Below are 25,572 nucleotides of genomic sequence, written 5' to 3'. Positions count from 1 at the left end.
CTGTTTCACCTGGAAGGGGTGTTTGGGGCCCTGGACAGTGGGAAGGGGGGAGGTATAGGGGCAGGTGTTACATCTCCTCCGCTTGCACGGGAAGGTGCCAGGCGAAGGGGAAGGGCTGTTTGGGGTGATAGAGGAGTGGACTAGGGTGTCTCGGAGGGAGCGGTCCCTGCGGAATGCTGAAAGGGAAGGGGAGGGGAGGGGAAGATACGTTTGGTGGTGGGATCACTTTGGAGGTAGCGGAAATGCCGGAGGATGATCCGTTGAATGTGGAGGCTGGTGGGGTGAAAGGCGAGGACAAGGGGAACCCTATCGTGGTTCCGGGAGGGAGGGGCAGGGGTGAGGACAGAAGTGCGGGAGATAGAACTGACACGGTCGAGGGCAGTGTCAACCACGGTAGAGGGGAATCCTCGGTTGCGGAAAAAGGAAGATATGTCTGAAGCACTGGTGTGGAAGGTACCCTGTCCCTGCTTTCTCCCCATATCCCGTGATCCCTTTAGCCTTAAGAAATATATTTAACTCCTTCTTAAATATATTTAATGAATTGGCCTCAACTGCTTTGTGTGGTAGAGAATTCCACAGGTTCACCACTCTGGGTCATCTCAGTCCTAAATGGCTTACCCCTTATCCTTAGACTGTGACCCCTGGTTTTGGACTCCCCCGCCATCGGGAACAGCCTTCCTGCATCTAGTCTGTCTAGTCCTGTTAGAATTTTATAAGTTTCAATGAGATCCCCTCTCATTCTTCTAAATTCTAGCGAATACAAGCCCAATTGACCCAATCTCTCTTCATATGTCATTCATGCCATTTAGGGACGGTCCGTGAGTGGCTCCGATTTAGAGACGGTCCCTGAGTGGGTGCTGTGATTTAGAGACGGCCCCTGAGTGGGTGCTGTGATTTAGAGATGGTCCCTAAGTGGATCTGATTTAGAGATGGTCCCTAAGTGGGTCTAATTTAGAGATGATCTCTGAATGGGTGCTGTGATTTAGAGACGGTCCCTGAGTGGATCCGATTTAGAAACGGCCCCTGAGTGTCATAGAGTCATAACGGCACAGAAGGAGGACATTCGGCCCATCGAGTCCGTGCCGGCTCTCTGTAGACCAATCCAGTCATAGATACATAGATACATAGAAGATAGGAGCAGGAGTAGGCCATTCGGCCCTTCGTGCCTGCTCCGCCATTCAATGAGATCATGGCTGATCCTTTAATTCAGTATCCCGTCCCCGCCTTCTCTCCGTAACCCTTAACCCCTTTTGCCCGTAGAAATATATCTAATTCCCTCTTAAATATATTTAATGAGCTGGCGTACACTGCCCTCTGTGGCAATGAGTTCCACAGGTTCACCACTCTCTGAGTGAAGAAATTCCCCCTCATCTCTGTCCTAAATGGTTTAGCCCTTATCCTTAAATTATGTCCTCTAGTTCTGTTCTCACCCGCCAAGGGAAACATTCCTTCTGCATCCAGTCTGTCTAGACCTGTCAGAATTTTATACACTTCTATGAGGTCCCCTCTCAATCTTCTAAACTCCAGTGTGTACATCCCTAAACTACATAGTCTCTCCTCATAGGTCATTCCCGCCATTCCTGGTATCAGCCTGGTGAATCGCCGCTGCACCCCCTCCATGGCAAGAACATCCTTCCTCAGATGAGGCGACCAAAACTGTACACAGTACTCGAGGTGTGGTCTCACCAGTGCCCTGTACAGCTGCAGCAAGGTATCCCTGTTCCTGTATTCTAACCCTTTTGCTATGAAGGCCAGCATACCGTTTGCCTTCTTGACCGCCTGTTGCACCTGCATGCTCGCCTTCAGTGACTGGTGTACAAGAACACCCAGGTCTCTCTGTACTTCCCCCTCTCCCAATCTATTGCCATTTAAATAATAATTTGCCCTCCCGTTCCTGCACCCAAGGTGGATAACTTCGCACTTGTCCACATTATAGTGCATCTGCCATTTATCCGCCCAATCGCCCAGTCTGTCCAAATCGCTCTGGAGCTTCCTGGTCTCTTCCTCTGAGCCCACCCCCCCTCCTAGTTTAGTGTCGTCTGCAAATTTGGAAATGCTGCATCCGACTCCCTGATCCAGGTCAGTCAGTCAGTCCCATTTCCCCGCTCTATCGCCGTAACCTTGCAAGTTTATTTCCCTCAAGTGTCTATCCAGTCTCCCCTTGAAAACATTGAGTGTCTCCGCTTCCACCACTTCCGTCGGCAGCGAGTTCCAGGTCCTCACCACTCGCTGTGTAAAAAAGTTTAACCTCACGCCCCTCCTGTATCTCTTGCCCAAAACCTTTAATCTGTGTCTCTAATCCTTGTACCATCAAGTAGTGGGAACAGCCTTTCCCCATCTAGCCTATCCAAACCCAGCATAATCTTGTACACCTCTATCAAATCACCCCTCAACCTCCTTTGCTCTAATGAAAACAAATCCAACTTCTCCAATCTGTCCTTGTAGCTAAGATCCCCCATCCCCGGAACCATTCTGGTAAATCTCCTCTGCACCCTCTTAAGGGCCTTCACATCTTTCCTAAAGTGTGGTGACCAGAACTGGACGCAGTACTCCAGTTGTGGTCTAACCAGCGCTTTATAAAGGTTCAGCATAACTTCGCTACTTTTGTACTCTACCTCTATTTATGAAGCCCAAGACCCCATATGCTTTGCTAACCACTCTCTCAATATGCCCCGCCACCTTCAGGGACCTATGCACATTAACTCCCAGGTCCCTCTGTCCCTACACACTCTTTAAAACTGTGCCAATAAGTGTATATTGCCTCTCCCTGTTCCTTGGTGGCCCGTGACTGATTTGGAGATGGCCCCTGAGTGGGCTGTGTGATTTGGAGACAGCCCCTGAGTGGGCTGTGTGATTTGAAGACGGCCCCTGAGAGGGCTGTGAGATTTGGAGACGGCCCCTGAGTGGGCTGTGTGATTGGAGAGGATGAAGGGGAGGGTATCAGTTCCCCTGTGATCCTTTCAACTTCAGGGACTAGAAATGCAATGACTCTCATCATGAAGTCAGAACAGCACCTTTGCATTTGTAGAGCTTTTGATAGGATTTGTCATCACAGTTTCATTGGAAAGCTGATGACCTGTGGAGTATCTGACAATCTATCAAACTGGAAATGGAACTTTTTCACAGAAGATGCCGCTGCATCGTATTGATAAATAGACATACCTGTACAGGGGTCCATCAAGGAAGCAGGTTTAGTCCTATTCCATTTCTTGTTTACATTAACAACCAGCTGGATCTGTTGAAAAGTTCTTTATGATTTCTTCTATCGAGTGGTTTATGCCCCATCTGAAAGACAATCAATCAATGCAAATAAATATAGATAGAATTGGACTGTGATCCTCAGTCTTGAGAAGATCACCAGTAACCATTGAGAAAGACTGACTGTCGGCCAACCCACATTTGCTCTGTAAAGGTACCAACTTGTGTTCACTTACTAAAATTCAGTTCTTTGACTTGATAGTAACAGCTGATCTGTTCTGAGGCACACAGTGGCTGTCAAAAAGTAATAATGCTTGAATAACCTGCTGTCACTGTCAGAAATTTCAGTATTCTACAAAATGTAGAGTAACTCTATTTGGCAGGCTACAACAGCAACTAGAACTTATATAAGTGCTTCATTTTGGAATGGGGAGGAAGAGTTTGAAGATGGCTGAAGACATGTTGAAGAGACAGGCTTTGAGAAGGCTTTCGAAGGTGGGGAGAGAGATATAGCAAGGCTAGATGGGTCATAAACTTTATGAGTTCTTAGGTAGTAGTATAACCGGGAGCAGCATTTGAACCTTCAAATTAATTGGGTAAAATAAGATCTACAGTATACAAATAAAAGTAGCTGTAAATGCTGTACGTTGCTGAATGTCTTTCAGTAGCCGAAAAATATCCTATTTGCAGTAAGTAGCTGAAGTTTGGATATTAAGCCTTGGAAACTAAGCAGGGGGGTTAGTCAAACCTAAATAATTTTGAAAAAGGAGGTTGTTTTGGGGCCCCATTGTGAAGCCTTCATTTGAAGGGCAGGACTGCTGTTGTTATAGCAGCTCTTCTGAGTTGAAGTTTTTCAAGGGCCCATTAACCAACTTCGGGGAGAAACTGTAGATCACACAGAACAGAGGTAGCTCAAAATCAGAAGCTGTATTTAAGTAGGACTTGTGCAAAGAAAGATGCTGTGCTTGGCTTGTTATTTTAAGTACCGGGTCCTACTGCAATATTATTGCACTGTTTAATAGAATTACAACTGTTGAATGCTTTATGATAGTTACTAGATGGATATCACTTGGCTAAAATGATCCATGCACTGTGTATTTAGGGGTTTGGATTTTTACCCTTTGACATTTAAGTGGTTCATTTCATATCACAAATGGATTATGAGAATTATCACATTTCAATCTTATTTCATAAGAACATAAGAATTAGGAGCAGGAGAAGGACATTTGGCCCTTCGAGCCTGCTCCACCATTCAATAAGATCATGGCAGATCTTCTACCTCAACTCCACTTTCCTGCACTATCCCCATATCCCTTAATTCCCTTAGTTCCCAAAAAGTTATTGACCTCTGTCTTGAATGTACCCAACGACTGAGCATCCACAGCCCTCTGGGGTAGAGAATTCCAAAGTGAAGAAATTTCTCCTCATCTCAGTCCTAAATGGCCAACCCCTTATTCTGAAACTGACCCCATGTTCTAGATTCCCCAGTCAGGGGAAACATTTTTTCAGCATTAACCCTGTCAAGCCCCTTAAGAATTTTGTTTGTTTTACTTAGATTACCTCTCATTCTTCTAAACTCTAGGGAATATAGGCCTAGTCTACTCAATCTCTCCTCATAGGGCAATCCCTCATCCCAGGAACCAGTCTAATGAACCTTCGTTGCACTCCCTCTAATGCAAATATGTCTTTCCTTAGGAGACCAGAACTGTACACAGTACTCCAGGTGTGGCCTCACCAATGCCCTGCATAATTGTAGTAAGAATGATCATATGAATAATTATAGGATGATACAGCACTGAAGAAGGTCATTCGGCCCATCGTGCCTGTGCCAGCTATTTGAAAGTGCTCTCCAATTAGTCCCACTCCCCTGCTCTTTCCCCATAACCCTGCAAATGTTTCCTTTTTATGTATATATCTACTTCCCTTTTGAAAGTTACTATTGAATCTGCTTCCACCACCCTTTCAGGCAGTGTATTTCCAGATCATAACAACTCACTGCATAATAAAACTTATCCTCTCACCTCTGGCTCTTTTGCCAATTATCTTAAATCTGTGTCCTCTGGTTACTGACCCTACTGCCAGTGGAAACCGTTTCTCCATGCTTTTTTTCATGCCACTAATAAGGTTGGAATACATATCCCCTGATTAGTGTAAATGATAAAAGTTGTATCACAGAATCATAGAAATTTACAGAAGGAGGCCATTTGGTCCATCTTGTCCACGCTGGCCAACAAAGAGCGATCCACCCTAGTCCCACCTTCCAGCACTTGGTCCGTAGCCTTGTAGGTTACGGCACTTCAAGTGCATATCCAAGTACTTTTTAAATGTGATGAGGGTTTCTGCCTCTATCACCCTTTCAGGCAGTGAGTTCCAGACCCCCATCACCCTCTGGGTGGAAACATTTCTCCTCAACTCCCCTCTAAACCTCCAATCAGTTACTTTAAATCTATGCCCCCGGTTGTTGGCCCATCTGCTAAGGGAAATAGGTTCTTCCTATCCACTCTATCTAGGCCCCTCATAATTTTATACACCTCAATCAAGTCTTCCCTCAGCCTCCTCTGTTCCAAAGAACACAACCACAGCCTATCCAATCTTTCCTCATAGCTAAAATTCCCCAGCCCAGGCAACATCCTCATAAATCTCCTCTGCACACCCTCTAGTGCAATCGCATCCTTCCTGTAATGTGGTGACCAGAACTGCACGCAGTATTCTAGCTGCGGCCTAACTAGTGTTTTATACAGTTCAAGCATAACCTCCCTGCTCTTATATTCTATGCCTCGGTTAATAAAGGCAAGTATCCCGTATGCCTTCTTAACCACCTTACCTGACTGTCCTGCTACCTTCAGGGATCTGTGGACATGCACTCCCAAGGTCCCTCTGATCCGCTGCACTACTCAGTGTCCTACCATTTATTGTGTATTCCCTTGCCTTGTTAGCCCTCCCCAAATGCATTACCTCACACTTCTCCGGATTGAATTCCATTTGCCACTGTTCTGCCCACCAGACCAGTCCATTGATATCTTCCTGCAGTCTACAGCTTTCTTCTTCATTATCAACCACACAGCCAATTTTTGTATCATCTGCAAACTTCTTAATCATACTTCCTACATTCAAGTCCAAATCATTGATATATACCACAAATAAAAAGCAAAGGACCCAGTACTGAGCCCTGCGGAACCCCACTGGAAACAGCCTTCCAGTCACAAAAACATCCTTCGACCATTACCCTTTGTTTCTTGCCTCTGAGCCAATTTTGGATCCAACTTGCCACATTGCCTTGGATCCCATGGGCTTTTACTTTCATGACCAGTCTACCATGCGGGACCTTATCAAAAGCGTTGCTAAAATCCATATAGACTACATCAAACGCGCTACCCTCTTCGACCCTCCTTGTTACCTCCTCAAAAAATTCAATCAAGTTAGTAAGACACGACCTTCCCTTAACAAATCCATGCTGACTGTCCCTGATTAATCCGTGTCTTTCTAAATGAAGATTTATCCTGTCCCTCAGAATTTTTTCCAATAATTTTCCCACCACCGAGGTTAGGCTGACTGGCCTGAAATTACTCAGTCTATCCCTTTCTCCCTTTTTAAACATTAGCAGTCCTCCAGTCCTCCAGCACCACACCTGCAGCCAGAGAGGATTGGAAAATGATGGTCAGAGCATCTGCTATTTCCTCTCTTGATTCTCTTAACCGTCTGGGATACATTTCATCCAGGCCTGGGAATTTATCCACTTTCAAAGATGCTAAACCCCTTAATACTTTCTCTTTCACTATGTTTATTTCATCTAATATTTCACACTCTTCCTCCCTGATTGCAATGTCTGCATCGTCCCTCTCTTTTGTGAAAACAGACGCAAAGTATTCATTAAGAACCATACCCATGTCTTGTACTACAGTAGTGAATAGTTGCAGAACTAACTGAAGTGGCTGTGGATCAATGCTGAAAGTAGAGGCAGTGACCTAACGTGCATTTTTGTTTACAAGTAGTTCCCAGGTGAGAGCTACTATGTTGAACCTAATTACAAGATCTCCTGTGAGAAGACTTGTGTACCATGGACTTCCATTAATCCTCTGATACTATCAATATAGCTCCATGTTGGGTGTTTTTTTAAATTTCCCCACATGAATCAGAAGATTATTCAGTAGAGGACTCCCAAATTCAAAACTGCATTGACAACCGCTGAAATTTCAGAATGGTTTTCAGTACCATTGTAATTGAAGGTTGTTCCCAGGTGTTCCTACGTGACTTAGCATAGCTTCAGGAGACAATTGGGATATCAATTCTGGCAGGCGGCAACAGATTGCTCAGCGTAACTCAGTGAATCTGGCCTCTGGTTGTATGTTTTCTGAGGTTGATGCTTAGTGAAGGGTTGGGGAGAAATTTCGGAATACACTGATGGGAGGTGTTCAGTGCTGGATAGTCCAATCTACTAATGGAATTCACTTTTCCTTGTTAGAGGCGGCCATGCCTAGCTCCCTTCTGTGGGCTGTGGATGTACATGGAAGAGTTTATACTCTCTCTACAGCCGGCCAGTACTGGGAGTTGTGCAAAGATGGAAGTTTAGAATTTAAGAGACTGACAGCTGTCAAGCAGTGCTGTTGGGGAATTGCATGCGATCATCAGATCTATGTTCGTGTCCATTCGAACGATGTCCCAATCCGATACCAAGAAGAGACATACGAAAATCAGGTATGGAGACTTAAAATTGGATCGTTTTGTTACACGTGCTTGTGATTTTCTGCTGTCATTTGTTTTCCCTTTATGATTATCCACACAACTTACCTTCCTGGCTGCTATCAGTGCTGCCTTTCTTTGGCCAAGGGCAGCTGCGTAATGCATTTTTTTTCTCCCACAACCGCTACCAGTTAAGTTCCATGTTGACTAAGATGAGGCACAATGTACAATGTCGCACAGAGAAAAGGTGTGCATTTATATATCATACTTCTGAAACATCACAAAACACTTCACATACAATTAATTGCTTTGAAGTGCAGTGACTGTTATGTAGGTAAATGAGACTGCCTTTTTTTTCACACAGGATCTGCTGTGTCTGCTGGCACAGACACGATGGGCCGAATGGCCTCCTTCTGTGTCGTAAATTTCTATGATTCTAATCCCCCAAACAGAATGACCAGTTCATCTGTTTTTTTGATAATGTCAGTGGCAGAAGGAAAATCGGCCAGGACTCTGTTGAATTCATTTATTTTTCCCCTCTCCCCTGAGAATCCAAACAGAGGCAGATGCGGTGGGTGATATCTGGCAGTGCAGTTGACTGCATGAGTTGTGGGTATTCAGAGTTAATTGCTGTGTAACAATATAAAAGTGCCTCACATTTAAATGCCAATTGAGGCTGAAATTCAATATTGTGCCCCCTGAACTGGAATAAATTTCTTATTCCGTTCTTATTCGGCTGCCCATGGCCATGGAAATAGAAATGATCAGACGATAAGGTGAAATGTTAATCTTTATATTTATGGTTGTGCTATGTTGCAGTTAGAATCATAGAATAGTTACAGCACAGAAGGAGGCCACTCGGCCCGTGAAGCCCATGCCGGCTCTCTGCAAGAGCACTTCAGCTAGTCCCACTCCCCCGCCCTTTCCCCGTAGCCCTGCAAAAATTTTTTCCTTCAGGTACTTATCCAACTCCCTTTTGAAAGCCACAGTTGAATCTGCCTCCACCACCCTTTCAAGCAGTACATTCCAGATCCTAATCACTCGCTGCGTAAAAATGTTTTTCCTCATGTCGCCTTTGGTTCTTTTGCTAATCATCTTAAATCTGTGTTCTCTGGTTCTTGACCCTTCCGCTGATGGGAACAGTTTCTCGCTAACTACTCTGTCTCGACCCCTCATGATTTTGAATACCTCTATCAAATCTCCACTCAATCTTCTCTGCTGTAAGGAGAACAACCCCAGCTTCTCTAGTCTATCCACGTAACTGAAGTCCCTCTTCCCTGGAATCATTCTCGTAAATCTTTTCTGCACCCTCTCTAAGATCTTCACATCCTTCCTAAAGTGCGGTGCCCAGAATTGGACACAATATTCCAGTTGTGGTCGAACCAGTGTTTTACAAAGGTTCATCATAACGTTCTTGCTTTTGTACTCTATGCCTCTATTTATGAAGCCCAGGATCCCGTATGCTTTTTTAACCGATTTCTCAACCTGCCCTGCCATCTTCAACGATTTATGCACATACACCCCCAGATCTCTCTGTTCCTGCACCCCTTTTAGAATTGTACCCTTTAGTTTATATTGCCTCTCCTCGTTCTTCCTACCAAAATATATCACTTTGCACTTTTATGAGTTCAATTTCATCTGCCACGTGTCTGCCCATTCCACCAGCATGTCTATGTCTTCTTGAAGTTTATCACTATCCTCCTCACTGTTCACTATACTTCCAGGTATTGTGTCATCAGCAAATTTTGAAATTATGTCCTGTCTGAGTCATTAATATATATCAAGAAAAGCAGTGGTCTTAGTACCGACCCCTGGGGAACACCACTGTACACCTTCCTCCAGTCTGGAAAATAACTGTTCACCACTACTCTCTGTTTCCTGCCACTTAGCCAACTTTGTCTCCATGTTACCACTGTCCCTTTTATTCCATGGGCTTCAACTTTGCTGACAAGCCTACTATGTGGCACTTTATCAAACGCCTTTTGGAAGTCCATGTACACTACATCAACTGCATTGCCCTCATCAACCCTCTCTGTTATCTCATCAAAAAACTCGATCAAGTTAGTTCACCATGATTTGCCTTTAACAAATCCGTGCTGGCTTTCCTTAATTAATCCCTACTTGTCCAAGTGACTGTTAACTTTGTCCCTGATTATAGTTTCTAAAAGCTTCCCCACTACAGGAAACTCTTTTTTATCCAGCACCGACGGGACCGGCGTGGTGTCGGTTTATCAAAAAGTCCAGATTACAGAGAGGTATAGTTAAAAGGTACGAGAGCTCCATACACAGCAACAAATCCAGGCTTCCCTGTTGCTTAACAACAGCTGCAGGAACCTCGGCCACAGACCAAGCATGCATGTTGCTTAGCAACAAGTGCAGGAACCCCGATTACACAGCCACAGATCCAGGAACGGCCACTAATATGAAGTAAAACTTACCTGAACCTACTCCTGAAGTTTGCCGGTTAACAGAGATTTCCGGTTATTTAGGTGCTGGTAAATCGAGAGTTTCCTGTACCAAGGTTAAACTGACTGGCCTGTAGTTGCTGGGTTTATCCTTACACCCTTTTTTGAACAAGGGTGTAACATTTGCAATTCTCCAGTCCTCTGGCACCACCCCCGTTTCTAAGGAGGATTGGAAGATTATACCCAGTACCTCCGCCATTTTCTCCTTAAATTCCCTCAGCATCCTAGGATGCATCCGGTCCTGGTGACTTATCTACTTTAAGTACAGCCAGCCTTTCTAGTACCTCTTTATCAAATTTTATCTCATCCAGTATCTCCACTACCTCCTCTTTCACTATGACTTTGGCAGCATCTTCTTCCTTGGTGAAGACAGATGCAAAGTACAGGTAGACTATCCTTTATCCGAAAACTTCGGGACCAGCTGTGTTTCAGTTTTCGGAGAATTTCGGATTTCGGAAGGTGGGTCGGCGGGGGTCGGCGGGGGGTCGTGCGCACGACCCCCCGCCGACCACCCCCGCCGACCCCGAGCCCCCCGCCGGCCCCGACCACCGCGGACCCCCACCGACCCCGACCCCCGCCGACTTAGCGTAAGTCGGCGGGGGTCCGCGGGGGGGTCGGCGGGGGTCGGGGCCGGCGGGGGTCCGCGGGGGGGTCGGCGGGGGTCGGGGCGGCGGGGTCCGCGGGGGGGTCGGCGGGGGTCGGGGCCGGCGGGGGGGTCGGCGGGGGTCGTGCGCACGACTTACGCTGACGCTCAGTGTAAGTCAGCGGGGCGGGGGTCGGGGCCGGCGGGGGTCCGCGGCGGGGGTCGGGGTCGGCGGGGGGGGCCGGGGGGGGTCCGCGGGGGGTCGTGCGCACGACTTACGCTGAACGAAAAAACCTTCGGTTTTTAGAGGGTTTCGGTTTTCGGACGTTCGGATAAAGGGTAGTCTACCTGTACTCATTTAGCACCTCAGCCATACCCTCTGCCTCCATGTGTAGGTCTCCTTTTTGGTCCCTAATCGGCCCCACCTCTACTCTTACTGCCCATTTACTATTTATATGCCTATAGAATGCTTTTAGATTCCCTTTTATGTTAGCTGCCAAGATAAACTCCTGTAACTAGATGTTTTAAAAGTGCGCAATTCCTGTGTGTGTGTGTTATACCTCAGAGATTTGTTTCATCTATTTTATGTAGCGCTGGAATCCTGTGGATGGTTTCAGTGACCGCCTGCTACCCAGTGACCGCTGGCAATGGAGTAATGTTACAGGGTTGGCACATCAACCACTGAACGAGTTTAAACTCGCGTCACCGCACTGGGAGTGGGAATCCGACTGGTACGTGGATGAAAATATTGGAGGAGAGCCAACAGAAAAAGGGGTAAGAGGGTACAATAAATGACTGTGTTTATCTTGAGCATATTGCGTGCACATCGATCAGGCAGGCGAAGATAGTCAGGGCATCTACCCTGCCAATCTGATAACCCCTTTCTTTCTTGATATATAGATACGTCAAGAAAGAAAGGGGTTATCACTTTCTAGTTCCTTGCAAACCAGATTGTGCCTTCATTTGCCTGATATCTAGATAATTATAGTGTCCAGGGATTGACCAGCTACCTTGGGTTACTGGCTGTATCACATACCCTCATATGACTTCAGAAAGTGGTGGAGTAAACACTTTTATCAGAACATGGCTTAGGCTGTAATCTACCAAACGGATTTCTTAACAATGAATAGACAATCAAATAGTAAAATACAGACTTAACTATTCCTCTGCACCTAAGGAAGGATATACTTACCTTAGAGGGAGTGCAACGAAAGTTCACTAGATTGATTCCTGGAATGAGAGGGTTGCCCTATGATGAGAGATTGTGTAGAATGGGCCTATACTCTCTGGAGTTTAGAAGAATGAGAGGTGATCTCATTAAAATATACAAGATTCTGCGAGGGATTGACTGGGTAGATGCTGAGAGGCTGATTCTCCTGGTTGGAGAGTCTGGAATGATGGGACATAGTCTCAGGATAAGGGGATGGCCATTTAGGACTGAGAAGAGAAGACATTTCTTCACTCAGAGGGTTGTGAATCTTTGGAATTCTCTACACCAGAAGGCTGTGGATGCTGAGTCGTTGAGTATGTTCAAGGCTGATCGATAGATTTTTGGACTCTAAGGGGGAGAAATTCGGTATCGCCCCGTTTGGGGCGCAATTATCGGCTGGGCGCAAAGTTTAGCGCCCATTGCTAATTATCGCCTCTGACTGCAAACTTGGCTTCTATCACCCCTGAAGGTGATTGGAGCGCTAAATCAGACGCTACACACCTCTCTTAAGGCACTAACGCCGAGGCGCTACCTCAGAGCACTGGTGAAGCTCATATGATGTCAGTCAGTAATGGAACACAGATACACTGGCGCCGGCAAGTTCTTAAAGGGGAGGGTCGATCTTGCTCTCCATCCACACCCTGCTCATTGCAGCCTTGAATCTCAGCCTGGGGAGACCTATACATCAAATCTGCTGGAAAGAGCAATGGAGAGGCCCAGGGAAAGAGCTCAGAGTGCAGCCCCCATAGTCTCTTCTAAATCGATGCAAGGAAGGTCAAATCAAAATGAACCTGCAAAGTGCCGCTCAGTACCCAAAACTCCTTCACACAGCATTGAATCTCTCCAGAAGTCTCTCTCTCTCTCAGAATGCGTGGTGCAAAAATGTCGCCAAGAAAAAAAGGCAGGAAGTGGTCGCCTTTAAATAGCGCTCCCCCAGTCCCTTCCCGACGGCAAAACGCTCCCCTCGGCAGACGATAAGGCAGGGGGCGCCACTCAATATCTGGTTTGGGCACTACCGGGGCATTGCACGCTCGACTGCCATCACGATCTGCGGGCGCAGGAGATCGTGGCGGTAGTGTTTAGCGCCGCCGCAAAATGTCTGATCAATTTCGCGAGTGGCGCAAACATTGGCGCGCCCGAGTGCTAGTTGCTTTGTGCCAACGGGAGGTGCAAAGCAACCGAATTTTTCCTCCTAAGGGTATTAAGGGATATGGGGATCAGGCAGGAAAGTGGAGTTGAGTTTGAAGATCAGCCATGATCTTATTGAATGGCGGAGCAGGCTCGAGGAGCCTTATGGCCTACTCCTGCTCCTATTTTTTATGTCCTTGTGTTCTTCTGTAAATATATACAAAAAAAGCTCCAATGTAAAAGAGGACCTGAAGTAAGGTCCCTGTCCATCCCTGACCATAACCCTTTATGGGATTTTGCTGTTAACCTTCCAAGGATATCCCCTTGCCCCTCTCTACCTTCTCAGACAGATTAGCAAAACTAGTTTCAAACGCCCCGAGATATACTTTCAGAATCTGAAGAGTAAAGGAATCAAAGTTGGACTTCCCTGGAGAAATTAGAGCAAAAATTAGTTTTTTAAAAGGAGGCAACGTTTTAAAAAAAAAATCATTCTCGGGATGTGGGCGTCACTGGCAAGGCTAACATTTACTACCCATTCCTAGTTGAGAAGGTGGTGGTGGGCCTTCTTCTTGAATCGCTGCAGTCCGTGTGGTGAGGGTACTTCCACAGTGATGTTAGGGAGGGAATTCCAGGATTTTGACCTAGCGACGATGAAGGAACGGCGATATATTTCCAAGTCAGGATGGTATGTGACTTGGAGGGTAACTTGGAGGTGGTGGTGTTCCCATGCGCTTGCTGCCTTTGTCCTTCCAGGTGGTGGAGGTCGCGGGATTGGGAGGTGCTGCCGAAAAAACCTTGGTGAGTTGCTGCATTGCATCCTGTAGATGGTACACAATTCCAATTATCCAATTAAAATGCTTTATTGGCATGAAAGTTTACAGAGAACCATATTGCCAAAGCTTACATAGCAAAAAGGTACAGTTTTCCAACATTCTGTAGGTGTCAATCGATTTGACATTTGTTGGGTACATACAATATTACTTTTAAACAATATTAATTTTAAACAGTCTTTGTACTTCATTTGGTACGTTCAATATTAATTTTAAACAGTCTTAATTTTAAACAGTCCTCAGGTTGTGACATGTTGTTACATATTTGGCCCCAAGGTATGGTCTGTCTCCTTCTCCTAGGACTAATCTCAATTTTGACAGATCATCCAATTCCTTGAAATCTGGGGTTGTTTGGCTTAGCTTGTTGAATAATATGTTTCTTGATGTGTTGAATTTTTCGCATTTTAGGAGGAAATGCATTTCTGTTTCAACCTCGCCAGCCAGACATTGATCGCATATTCTATTCTCTCTAGGCTGCCAGGATTTCTTGTATCTGCCTTTTTCAATTTCCAGTTGGTGGTCGCTTAGTCTGTACCTGGTGAGGGTCTGTCTCTGTTTTGTGTCTCTGATGGTCGTGAGGTAGTCTGCCAGTTTATATTCTCTTTTTAGGGCCCGGTAACATTCTAATCTGCTTTGGCTTTCGGTTATTTTGTTCCAATGTTCCAGGTAGGTTTCTTTGCATTTTTTAATGATTTGGTTCACTCGGATTGGTGTTTGGACGGCTGTGTTGGTCTGGGGCTGGTCAGGGTCCGGCTGAGTACTTAGTTTCCGTAGCAGCTGACTCAGGGGACTATTTTCTGGGTTTAGCTCTTGGGTCTGAAAGGCTTTGAAATGAAGGGTGTCTGGGGAGCTAGATTTGAGGTGATTTAGGAAGTTTAGTGCTCGTTTTTGGATGTTTATTATCAGTGGGTATCTGCCTAGTTCGGCTCTGCATGCATTTGTTGGCGTTTTTCTTTGGGTGCGAAGGATGCTTCGGCAGAATTCTGCATGTAGGGCTTCTATTGTATGTTTTTCCCATTTAGTGTAGCTTTGGTGATTTAGCGGGCCCCATACTTCACTACCGTACAGTGCAATGGGCAGGATTATGCTGTCAAATATTTTGAGCCAGATTTTGATTGGGATTTGGATGTTGTAGAATTTTCTTTTTATTGCACTCTAGCCATAGTGTGCCGGTAGTGGTGGAGGTGGATGTTTAGGTTAGTGGATAAAATCCTGATGAAGCACGCTGCTTTGTTCTGCATTGTGTTGAGCTTCTTGAGTGTTGTTGTAGCCCTTCCATCCTCCGTTTGATTTTCCATCTTTTCCAATCAATTAATCGCAAAGAACAAGGCATAGATTTAAGAACAGTGCTAGCAGGACAAAGGGGTAAATTAGAAGAAGTTTTTTTCAGAGGGTTATGAGAACACGGATTGCTTTGTCAGAAGTGGCTATTCAGGCAGTTACTATAATTAACATTTAGAAGTGAATTGGATAAATATTTTAAAAGGAAAACTGTAAACAGGTAGGGGCAAAGGGCATGATTAGAGTAGATAGTTCCTATTAAGGAGCTAGTGAGCACAAAAATTGAGGCTGACACTCCAGTGAAATACTGAGGGTGAGCTGCACTGTCTGAGGTGCCGTCTTAAAGATGAGACGTTAAACCGGGACCCCGTCTGCTCTCTCAGGTGGACATAAAAGATCCAGTGGCACTATTTCGAAGAAGAACAGGGGAGTTCTCCCCGGTGTCCTGGCCAATATTTATCCCTCAATCAACATCACTAAAACAGATTATCTGGTCATTATCACATTGTTGTTTGTAGGAGCTTGCTGTGCGCAAATTGGTTGCCACATTTCCTACATTACAACAGTGACTACACTTCAAAAAGTACTTCACTGGCTGTAAAGTGCTTTGGGATGTCCGGTGGTCATGAAAGGCGCTATATAAATGCAAGTCTTTCTTTTTAATACCAGGACAGGTGTGATGGGCCAAATAGCTTCCTTCTGTGCTTTAATTTTCTGTGATTCTGTGTGGTCACGCCTAGTCCAGCTTTAAAATCACATCTATTGATTTACATGTTCTATCTTTTTTCATGAAGCCCAACATTTTGTTTCTTTTCTTTACTACCTGGGAGCACCTGGCTAGTAACCTCTCACCAATATTCCATGGTGCCATTCCTGCTCTGATACTTCCAGGCTGTTCCCACTAAGCACATGTTACACTTGTAAAATAGTAATTTTGCTTCATTAAAACATTACTCATGTCAAAGCATAAATAAATTAAAAGTTGTCCATTGTATTCAAGACATATTGAAAAGCTCCTTTTAATTTTATTATTTTGTCGTGTTGTTTCTGCAGTCATGTGTGTTGGTAAAAGAATTTAAACTAGAATTAAGAAAGAAAGGGGGAAAAATTCGGTTGGTTTGCACCTCCCGTTAGCGCCTTAAGAGGGCGTTAATGGGGTGCAAAGCAACTAGCGCCCGGGCGCGGCGATGTCTGCGCAGCTCGCGAAATTGACCAGACATTTTGCAGCGGCGCTAAACAATACCGCCCCGATCTCCTGCGCCTGCAGATCTTGACGTCATTCGAGCATGCAACGCCCTTGTGGCGCCCCAGACCGGATATTGAGTGGCGCCCCCCTCCTTTCCGCCTGGCACAAGCAACGACAGGTAGACTGGAACATTTCCCAGTCGGTGTGGGGCTGTGGGTGCGCTATTTAAAGGCGGCCTCTTCCTGGATTTTTCTGTGGTAGACATTTTTGCACCACTCATTCTGACAAAGAGAGAGATTCTGAGAGAGAGAAGGAGAGACTTCTGCATTGAATCAACGCTGTGTAAAGTAGTTTTGGCTACTGAGCATCACTTTGCAGGTACTTTTGTTTTTGACCTTCATTACTTTGATTGCCAAGAGACTGTGGGGGCTGCACTGATTTGGGGCATCGTCCTGCGCCTGCAGAATCGGAGGCAACAGAGACGCAGAGAGAGAGTGGCAATCATAGCCAGACGGAGGAGGGCCAACAGGCCTCTGTACAGGAGACCTTACCCTCCCAGGGTATTCCGGGAACAATTCTCCTACATTCATTTGTCTGAGGAGCAGTGTTTGCGAAGGCTGCGCTTCAGCAAGGAGGTGGCCACTGAGCTCTGCCACCTGCTGCAGCCAGATCTGCAGCCTCTACTGAGGACCAGGACGTCTCTGTTGGTGGCAGTGAAGGTCACAGTGGCTCTGAACTTTTATGCCACTGGCTCCTTTCAAGCAGCTACTGGGGACATCGCCAATATCTCCCAGTTCGTGGTCCACTGCTGCATCCGTCAGGTCACAAATGCCCTCTATAAAAGGAGACGTCAGTACATCTCTTTCCCGATGACGCGGGCCAAACAGCATGAACGTGCACTGGGCTTTGCGAGGATAGCGGGCTTCCCCATGGTGCAGGGCGCCATTAACTGCGCGCATGTGGCATTGCGTGCACCGCATGAGAATGCAGAGGATTTTCCCAACCGCAAGGGGTTCCACTCCTTAAACGTCCAGTTGGTCTGTGACCACAGACAGCTGATACTCGCTGTCAATGCCCACTATCCTGGCAGCAGCCACGATGCATTCAGCCTGCGCCAGATTGCTGTGCCGGAACTTTTCCAGGCACCGCATCAGCCAAGTGGTTGGCTCCTCGGAGACAAGGGTTATCCACTGTGCGCCTGGCTGATGACACCGCTCCGTAACCCCAACACCCCTGCTGAGCTGTGGTACAACGAGAGCCATCTCGCCACCAGGAACATAGTTGAGCAGACGATTGGCGTGCTCAAGCAACGGTTCCGCTGTCTGGACCACTCAGGAGGAGCCCTGCAGTACTCGCCTGAGCAAGTCTCCCTCTTCATAGTTGCGTGCTGCATGCTGCATAACCTGGCAATCCTCAGGACCCAGCCAATGCCACCAGGCCTTGGAGCACCACCGGAGGAGGAGGAAGAAGAGGAGGAGGATGATCATCAGCAGCACCAAGGCAGGAGGGAGGTCCACAATGTTGAAACTGCAAGGGCCGTCTGTCAACGGCTGATAGCAAGCCGCTTCTAGGCCCCTACTCAGGAAATGGCTTCTGGCATGGAGAACAACATGAATGAAACCAACCCGCAACCCCTAAGCCGGCCAAGGTAGCAATGATTCCAAAGACCAAACATGTACATTTTGAATACAAAAACGTATTTATTTTACAAACTCTGTGTGTGTCATTTTTCTTCATGACAAACTAATAGAAACAAACACAAAAAATCAGTCATTAACTTAACTGGTTCTCACAACCTGGAGATAATGTCCAAAACACTAAACAAAAGTTTGAACACGAACCTCAGCCTTTAATAAAAAATTGACCAACATTTCGTCAGACCTCCTACTTTTTGCCCTTCGAGGGTGATCTCCTTCCCTTGCGCATTTCCCCCCTTCCCACCCTACTGCTGCTCCGTAATGGGGCCCCAGTGGCTGCAGAAAGGCTGGTGGAAGGCTGCTGATTGTCAGAACCTGAGACTGCAGATGCCCTTGAAGGACGGCCTCGACCAGCTCTAGGCCTGGAGGGCCCGGCTGCAGACTGCACCAACTCTGCATGGGCGGCAACAGTCTGGGCTACAGGCTGTGGCAAGTGCAATGGGGAAGTGATAGTGGTGGCAGCAGGAATGCTGTCATCTTGAGAGAGGACAGCAACTCCCTGCTCGACCGACACACTGGCACTCCCACGGGGCAGCACATCAGCATCCGGAGCAATCTGCTGGAGCACAGATTGCTGGCCTGCTACGGCACGGTGAGAGCCCCAGGGAAATGTGTCCGGACCAGCGACAATGGCAGCAGTCAGTGCTTGCGTGGTCTCAATCTGAGTCTGCGTGAGAGCAGTCTGAGATGGGATCACGGCAGCCAGTGACTGAATTGCAGCACTAAGCTTTAGCGTGGCATCCGCCTGTGCTACAGCGTAGTGCTCCACACTCCTTGCCAGTGCTTCAATGCATTCGGGCACCCTTCCCACTGCACCCATGAGCTCAGTGTGCATGTTCACTGCCTGGGTGTTCATTTCAGTGATGAGCCGCTCCTCCTCTGCGTCCAGTGCAGCAGGACTCGCTGGCCTACTCTCCCTCCGGGGCGAAGGTCCCCGAGCTTCCCTACCCCCATCGCGTTGCTGCAGCCCGCTGGGTCCCGTAGCTTCACCCTCATCAGACCCTTCACCCTCTGCTCCCCTCCAGGGAAGACGTGTTCCCAGTGTGGGCATGGGCTTCCTCGGGAGAGGGTGGTGCTGATGCTCCGGCTTCCTCTTCCTCCTCGCCTGCAGCTTCACTCCCACTGGCAGCTTGAGGGCCCGTCTCCTCAGCTGGTGAATCACCATCTGAAAGCAGGGAGGTACAAGAGTGGCTTTAACGTGAGGACAGGGGGGCAGTAAGGGAGGAATAAGTGCAGCGATTTAGTAAGTTGGATTGAAAGTGTCAAAGGCTGGTGTTGTGAGGAACACGTGGAATGAGAGAGGAGAAAAAGGTGATGACCTTACCATTGCTGTCCAGAATGGGGTCGGCCTGTCCAGGTGCGACAGGACCGATCACCTGGCTTGCCACAATCCTGTGGACACGCGCCTCAAGATCGCCGAGGGGTTGCAGCTGAGGCCGCCCTCCACCCGTCCGTTGCTGCTGTCTCCTATTATGAGGTAGCTTGGCCTGCAAGAAAAAGGACGGCGTCTGAGTAAATATACAGCCATGGTCTTGCCTGATGTGCCTCCCATAATTGAATAGCCCTTAATGTATGCAGCCATGGTCTTGTCTGATGTGCCTCCCATAGGTGAATAGCCCTTACTGTATGCAAAGTGTGGAATGTGTGTGTGTTTCATGAGAGGGCCATAGGTGTTAGATGAGTGTTGGGCATTGGGGTTTTAAGACCCTCTGGCCATAGAGTGAGGTTGAGATGGAGGGATGGAGAGGTATTGAAAAAAAGCCACTCACCCTGACGACCCAAGTGAGGTCGTTGAACTTTTTGCGACATTGAGTATGGGTCCTGGGCACCATGCTCCTGGAGGAGACGTTCTGAGCCACCTCCCTCCACACTCTTCTGTAGTCGCGCGGCAAAGGCCTCCTGCCACTCTCAGCGTAGAGTATAGATCTTCTGCACTCCACCGCACCAACCAGAGCCTCCAAGGCCTGCTCGCTGAAGTGCAGAGCTCGTTCTCTCACCCTCTCCATAGTCCTTGGCTGGAAAATGTAGTCACAGGTCTCTCCAGGCCGAGATTCAAGGCTCCAATGAGCAGGGTGTAGCTGGAGAGCAAGATCGACCCTCCCCTTTAAGAACTGTCCGGCGCCAGTGTGTCTGTCTTCCACCGCTAACTGACATCACCTGCGCTGCGCCTGCACTCTGAGTTAGTGCCTCACTCCTCGGCCTTTGCGCCTTAAGACAGGTATGCAGCGCCTGATTTAGCGCTCCAATCACCTCCAGGGGCGATAAAAGCCAAGTTTGCAGTCTGAGGCGATAATTAGCGCCAGGCGCTAAACTTTGCGCCCGGCCGATAATCGCGCCCCAAACGGGGCGATACTGAATTTTTCCCCCAAAGACTTTTCTATAGTGCATTTCACAACATCCCAAAGCGCTTTACAGCCAATGAAGTACTTTTGAAGTGTACTCACTGTTGTAATGTAGGAAACGCGGCAGCCAATTTGCACACAGCAAGCTCCCATAGATAGTAATGTGATAATGACCAGTGATGTTGATTGAGGGATAAACACCAGGACTAACTCCTTTGCATTTCTTCAAAATAGTGCCATGGATCTTTTATGTTCACCTGAGAGGGCAGACAGGGCCTCGGTTTAACGTCTCATCTGAAAGACGGCACCTCCGACAGTGCAACACACCCTCAGTACTGCGCTGGGAGTGTCCGCCTGGATATTTGTGCTCAACTCTCTGGAGTGGGATTTGAACCCACAACCTTCTGTCTTTGAGGCGAGAGTGCTACCCACTGAGCCATAGCTGACACTATTACTAGGTTGCATGTCTTTCCTGGAGTGACCTGAGAGGGCAGAGATGCATTTACATTGTGGATTGTATCTCCAGAGATGAGGAAAAGATTTAAGACAAATATAGGGCTTAAATTTTGGTGAAGGGCCACTTCTAATTATCCTAGTGGATAAATAGTTGCCATTTCTCACCTTCTGAATTATAGTACCTAGTGTCAGATCTGCCCATCCTTTATACAAGGAAGGAGTTAATTCTAATTAATTATTGAAAAAAGTACAGGAAACTTTGTGTTATCCGGAGGCTAAATGTCCGGCAAGCTCGAGCCACCAGCAAAAATCAGGAGCTGTTTTTTTCTTTTCGTTGCTTTTTTCTCAACAGTCAAGCTCTGTAAGGTCTGTAGCTAAGCAACAGCTTCAGCTAGAGACGCTACAGAGACGCTTGCCGACTGTTTAGAAGCTGTTGCTAAGCAACAGGGTTTGTTGATTCACACAGAGCTGAAAATCTCCGTATGTTTCAACATTAGCGCTGGAGTGTCCGGCAGTTTTGAGGGAATGGCAACAGCTCGGTCCCGTCGGTGCCGGATAGCACAAAGTTTCCTGTATATTGTTTTGGGTCAGTAACTAAGTAGCTTGACACAAGGGCCTAGAAATTGGGTATAGCCCCGCCAGCTCGGTTGCGCCAAAAATTTTGCGCTGGCTGCGGAGCCAGTTGCGCCCGTCCCATATTCACTTTTAGCGCCCCAAGGCGGGACCGGGCGCTGTTCCAGGGCGTGCCCGCCCCCGCTTGGGGCGCTGAAAGTGAATTTCAGCGCTCCAGGAGCCGCTGCGCCACCCGATGCGGTGCGGCAGGCTGCTGTACTGCAGGCCTCCTCCTTCTCTTAAGGAGGAGGTGCCTGCAAGGGGGAGATCGCCGCTGGATTGTGCCGGCAAATGAGCCCGGCACCACGGAGAAGTGCCAGGCTCGCGGAAAGCAGCCGGCAATGCCGCGGGGGGGGTGGTGGAGGAGGCAGGGGAGGGAGGTGCGGCCAGGCGGCCGCCGAAAAAGCGGCCGGCCGCACCTCCACCTTTATGCGCCCCACTAAGGCTGCAGGAAGGCCCTGGTCTCCCGATGTTAGTAGCGGCCGCCACGGAGGAGGCAGCCGCAACTAAATATGGGGGTCGGGCCGACATCGGGGCGGAACCGGGGCACTGCGCACACCGATGACGTCATCGGTGCCGGCGCAGAGCTACCGGCGCCATTTGCGCAGGGCTCCATTTCAGCGCAAACTCCTCCAATGGCGCAGAGGCCCTCTTTGGGCCTTAACTGGGCGCAAAGCCCACCGAATTTCTAGGCCAAGGTCTATTAATAAGCAAATGGAGGTTTTATTAAATTCAGAATCTTCATAGATTTTTTAAAAGTTAATTTGTATCTTGCGCTAGAGATATGTGTTCCTTTGTGGTAAATACCGTACATCCTTCACTGAATAGCATTTTAGATTTCTAGATAGAATATCTTTGTTTAATAACATTTGTGGAGATTACTATAACCCCTTACGCTACACAATGAAACTACTTTGCATATTAACTGCAGAAAATGTTGCTAAATCATCCTGTAATTCAACAAATTTCTATAAACACATTTGAGCTCCTTCTCATACAGCCATTCTTGCTTATTCTGGCAGATCGTTAGTTTACTACAACAGCTTGCACTTATCTCGCGCCTTTAACGTAGTAAAATGTCCCAAGGCGCTTACTACCTGCGGAACCGTACCTCCGCCTGAGACACTGCCTTCAGGAGAGGAGAAGGGTTCTCTTTCGAGAGACCATTGATGCATCTGTATGTAGCAGCTCTATTATTTTAATGATTTCATTGAATGAACAGCACAGAAACAGGCCATTCGGCCCAACTGGTCTGTGCTGGTGATTTTACAGTACTATTTTCTAAACCTGTAACTTGAACAGAATACCCAAAGCTGTTGGTGTTTGCCATTTTAGGGTTGGACGTATGCCATTGATTTTCCCGCCACTTACACAAAAGACAAGCGGTGGAACTCTTGTGTGCGTCGGCGGCGATGGATCCGTTACAGGAGATACAAGTCGTGTGACATGTGGGCAAAGGTTTGTTGACAGTCTATCCTCCAGGTAGTGTTAAGAATCAAATAATAATTTAGAATGCACCGTTGTGTGAATTTGCAGAACGAGCCTTCTAAATGGAAGACACATGGCCAGTTCATTCATATTCATTCAGCAGGTGAATTGGACTGACGAGTGAGTGAGTGACCCAGTTGTAAATGGAATAAGTTTGCCCATTTGCTGCATACTGTATCCAGCAAGAGCCCATTCTTGTTTCTGTTTATATGATTATAAACTAAAACATAGTTTAAAATTGTTAGAAAATACTACACAGATAGTCACCCTAGGCATGTCCCGTGGGTAATGCGTGATGATTTGCTCAGTTTTATTTGTTTTTGTTAATTTAGGCAATAATAACATATTTTCCAACAGATTAAATCATTACCAACTTTTCTTCAAATAGGTTAAAGTAAATACAGATCAAAGGAGGGCAGAGGAGGGCAAAGGATGAATCCCAATCTATCTCAGCTGTCTGTGCTCTTGCTATGCTGAATATCTCCATATGATTATGGGAACACATTGAGACTTGGAGCATGAGAGCTAAAGACCATTAAATGCAAAGGAGCACCGTTGTTAGTGATGTGAAATAAGTCATTAGGCTTGCATCCCATAGATAAGCTTTTACAGTATTATCAATGCCAATACAGACTTATAATTAATGTAGTGAATTCAAAGCAGGGCGCCAGAAGTAGCGCCCCAGAAGAAGTCGCGGCCGCCCGCCGCAAATTCAGTTTGCGCGCCCCAGAGGGAAGCGTGGCGCTACTGGAGGCGCCCCGCATCCCTCTTGGGGCGCTGCAACTGAAGTTCACAGCGCAATGTGCCGCAGCGCCACACGCTGCGGCACGGCGCGCTGCGGTACTGCAGGCCTTCCTCCCCTTCTTAAAGGGGAGGGGCCTGCTGCAGCACGCTCGAAGAGCGCGAGTGCCGGCAAAAGAGCCCGGCACCGAGGAGAAGAGCCGGGCTCTTGGGACACAGCCAGCACTCCGCCGTGGGGGGGGGGGGGCTCAGGAGGCCGGGGACGGCGGCGCGGAGAGCTGCTGGCAGGCGGCCAGCAAAAAAAATGGCTGCCCCGCACCTCAGCGCCTCTACCGCCGCAGGTAGGCCCCCCTGAACCGGTCGCAAATTGCGACCGGCGTTAAAGCAGGGGGCACTACCAAATTTTGCGATCGGGGCGGTAGCGGGGCGCTGTGCACGCCGATGACGTCATCGGTAGCGGCGCAGCGCTAACGGCTAGCGCCACCATTAGCGTCTCGCTAAATTTAGCGGGAGGCGTGGCCAGTGGTAAAACCCACTAAGTGCCCTCTTTGGGCGCTAACGGGTGGCGCAGCCCACTGAATTTCTAGGCCAAAGTGTTTCTTCAAGTTATGTACTTTTAAACTAATTGAATTGGAACTGAACAGCTAAATGGAACCTTGTTTAATGTAGTCTTTAAGTCGGGTCTTTTCTTTCTAGGTTCCCTCGCAAGAGACTGAACAGCTGCCAGATCCCTTTAATGATATTGCAGTAGGCGGATGGGATATCACTGATGAGGCTTTAGGACATCTTTCAGTCTGGGCAGTAACAATCCAGGGAAAGGTACAATAAATTCAGAGACTTAAAGGGGCATTGACATGGAAATATTTTTGGCAAAATTCTCAATGTAAAAACATAATGGCCTGGAGTTTACGGGTGTTTTCCACCCGGAAATCAGCGCAAGCTGAAATAGTGCAAAAGATCGTGAAATTTTAGACATGAGTTACACCCAGTGTTCCCTTTAAGCTACATGGCCACGCAGTGGTCTGGAGCTCAAGTGCAGCCAGCTCACAGGCGTTTAAATGCAAAAAGCGCGCATACGTGGTTTTTTGCATTGGCTGCGCAGCGCAAAAAAAATTAGAGGCAACATTCGTTACACCCATAGCCACTTACACTTGAGTTTCCATGATCTTTTACACTAGTTCAAGAGTCAATTCGGCACATGCCCAAAAAACTGGCCACGCCCCAGGTTTTTGGCCTGAAAATACCTGCGGGAGCAACACAGCCAAACCTGATCTTGTTCACATTCAATATCCAGGCATCATCACTTCCATCAGCAGTGACTGGATAGCAATCTCGAGTATGAATCTCTATTTCCCCCTCCCCCCCCACACCCCACCTCCCCAGACTTTGTGACATTGAAGTCAGTGTTACCACCCCAACATTGAGACCAACTTCTGGCCTTTTCCTATCATTATCTTTTTCGAAAGATCTGTATGGTTGCTAGTCTTTTCTGTTGTACATGTGTAATGACAATGCAGTGATGTAGGTTGTGTGTGTGTGCGTGTTGAATTTTAATGGGGAATCGGAGAAAGAGCGGTGGCCAGGACCAGCACGGGAGGGGGGCTGCCGAGAAAGATCGCGGGCTGGGACCAATGTGTGGGGCGGGTGGTGGAGATCGGGCGAGGATCGGGAGCCG

The 25,572-nt window shown here is 47.5% G+C and overlaps 1 protein-coding gene across 3 annotated transcripts in view; it reads left to right on the top strand.

The window, feature by feature from the left end:
- tecpr1a (tectonin beta-propeller repeat containing 1a) overlaps nt 1–25,572 on the top strand; it is a 94,592-nt gene that overhangs the window by 1,114 nt on the left and 67,906 nt on the right. Inside the window, exons 1-5 of one of the 3 annotated variants that reach the window (XM_086001129.1) lie at nt 1,539–1,711; nt 7,661–7,893; nt 11,518–11,700; nt 23,004–23,126; nt 24,594–24,716. In XM_086001129.1, the coding sequence (XP_085857255.1) occupies nt 1,642–1,711; nt 7,661–7,893; nt 11,518–11,700; nt 23,004–23,126; nt 24,594–24,716 (732 nt within the window). In that variant the 5' untranslated portion in view covers nt 1,539–1,641. Of the gene's footprint in view, nt 1–1,538; nt 1,712–7,660; nt 7,894–11,517; nt 11,701–23,003; nt 23,127–24,593; nt 24,717–25,572 lie in introns of those variants that run through there. The other 2 variants (XM_086001127.1, XM_086001128.1) reach the window with 2 other exon arrangements.

This window comes from Somniosus microcephalus, chromosome 11 (assembly GCF_052327205.1).
Source record: "Somniosus microcephalus isolate GS21.2 chromosome 11, FLI_Smic_1.0, whole genome shotgun sequence".
NCBI lineage: Eukaryota > Metazoa > Chordata > Chondrichthyes > Squaliformes > Somniosidae > Somniosus > Somniosus microcephalus.
This window is presented reverse-complemented; position numbering and strand designations above follow the sequence as displayed.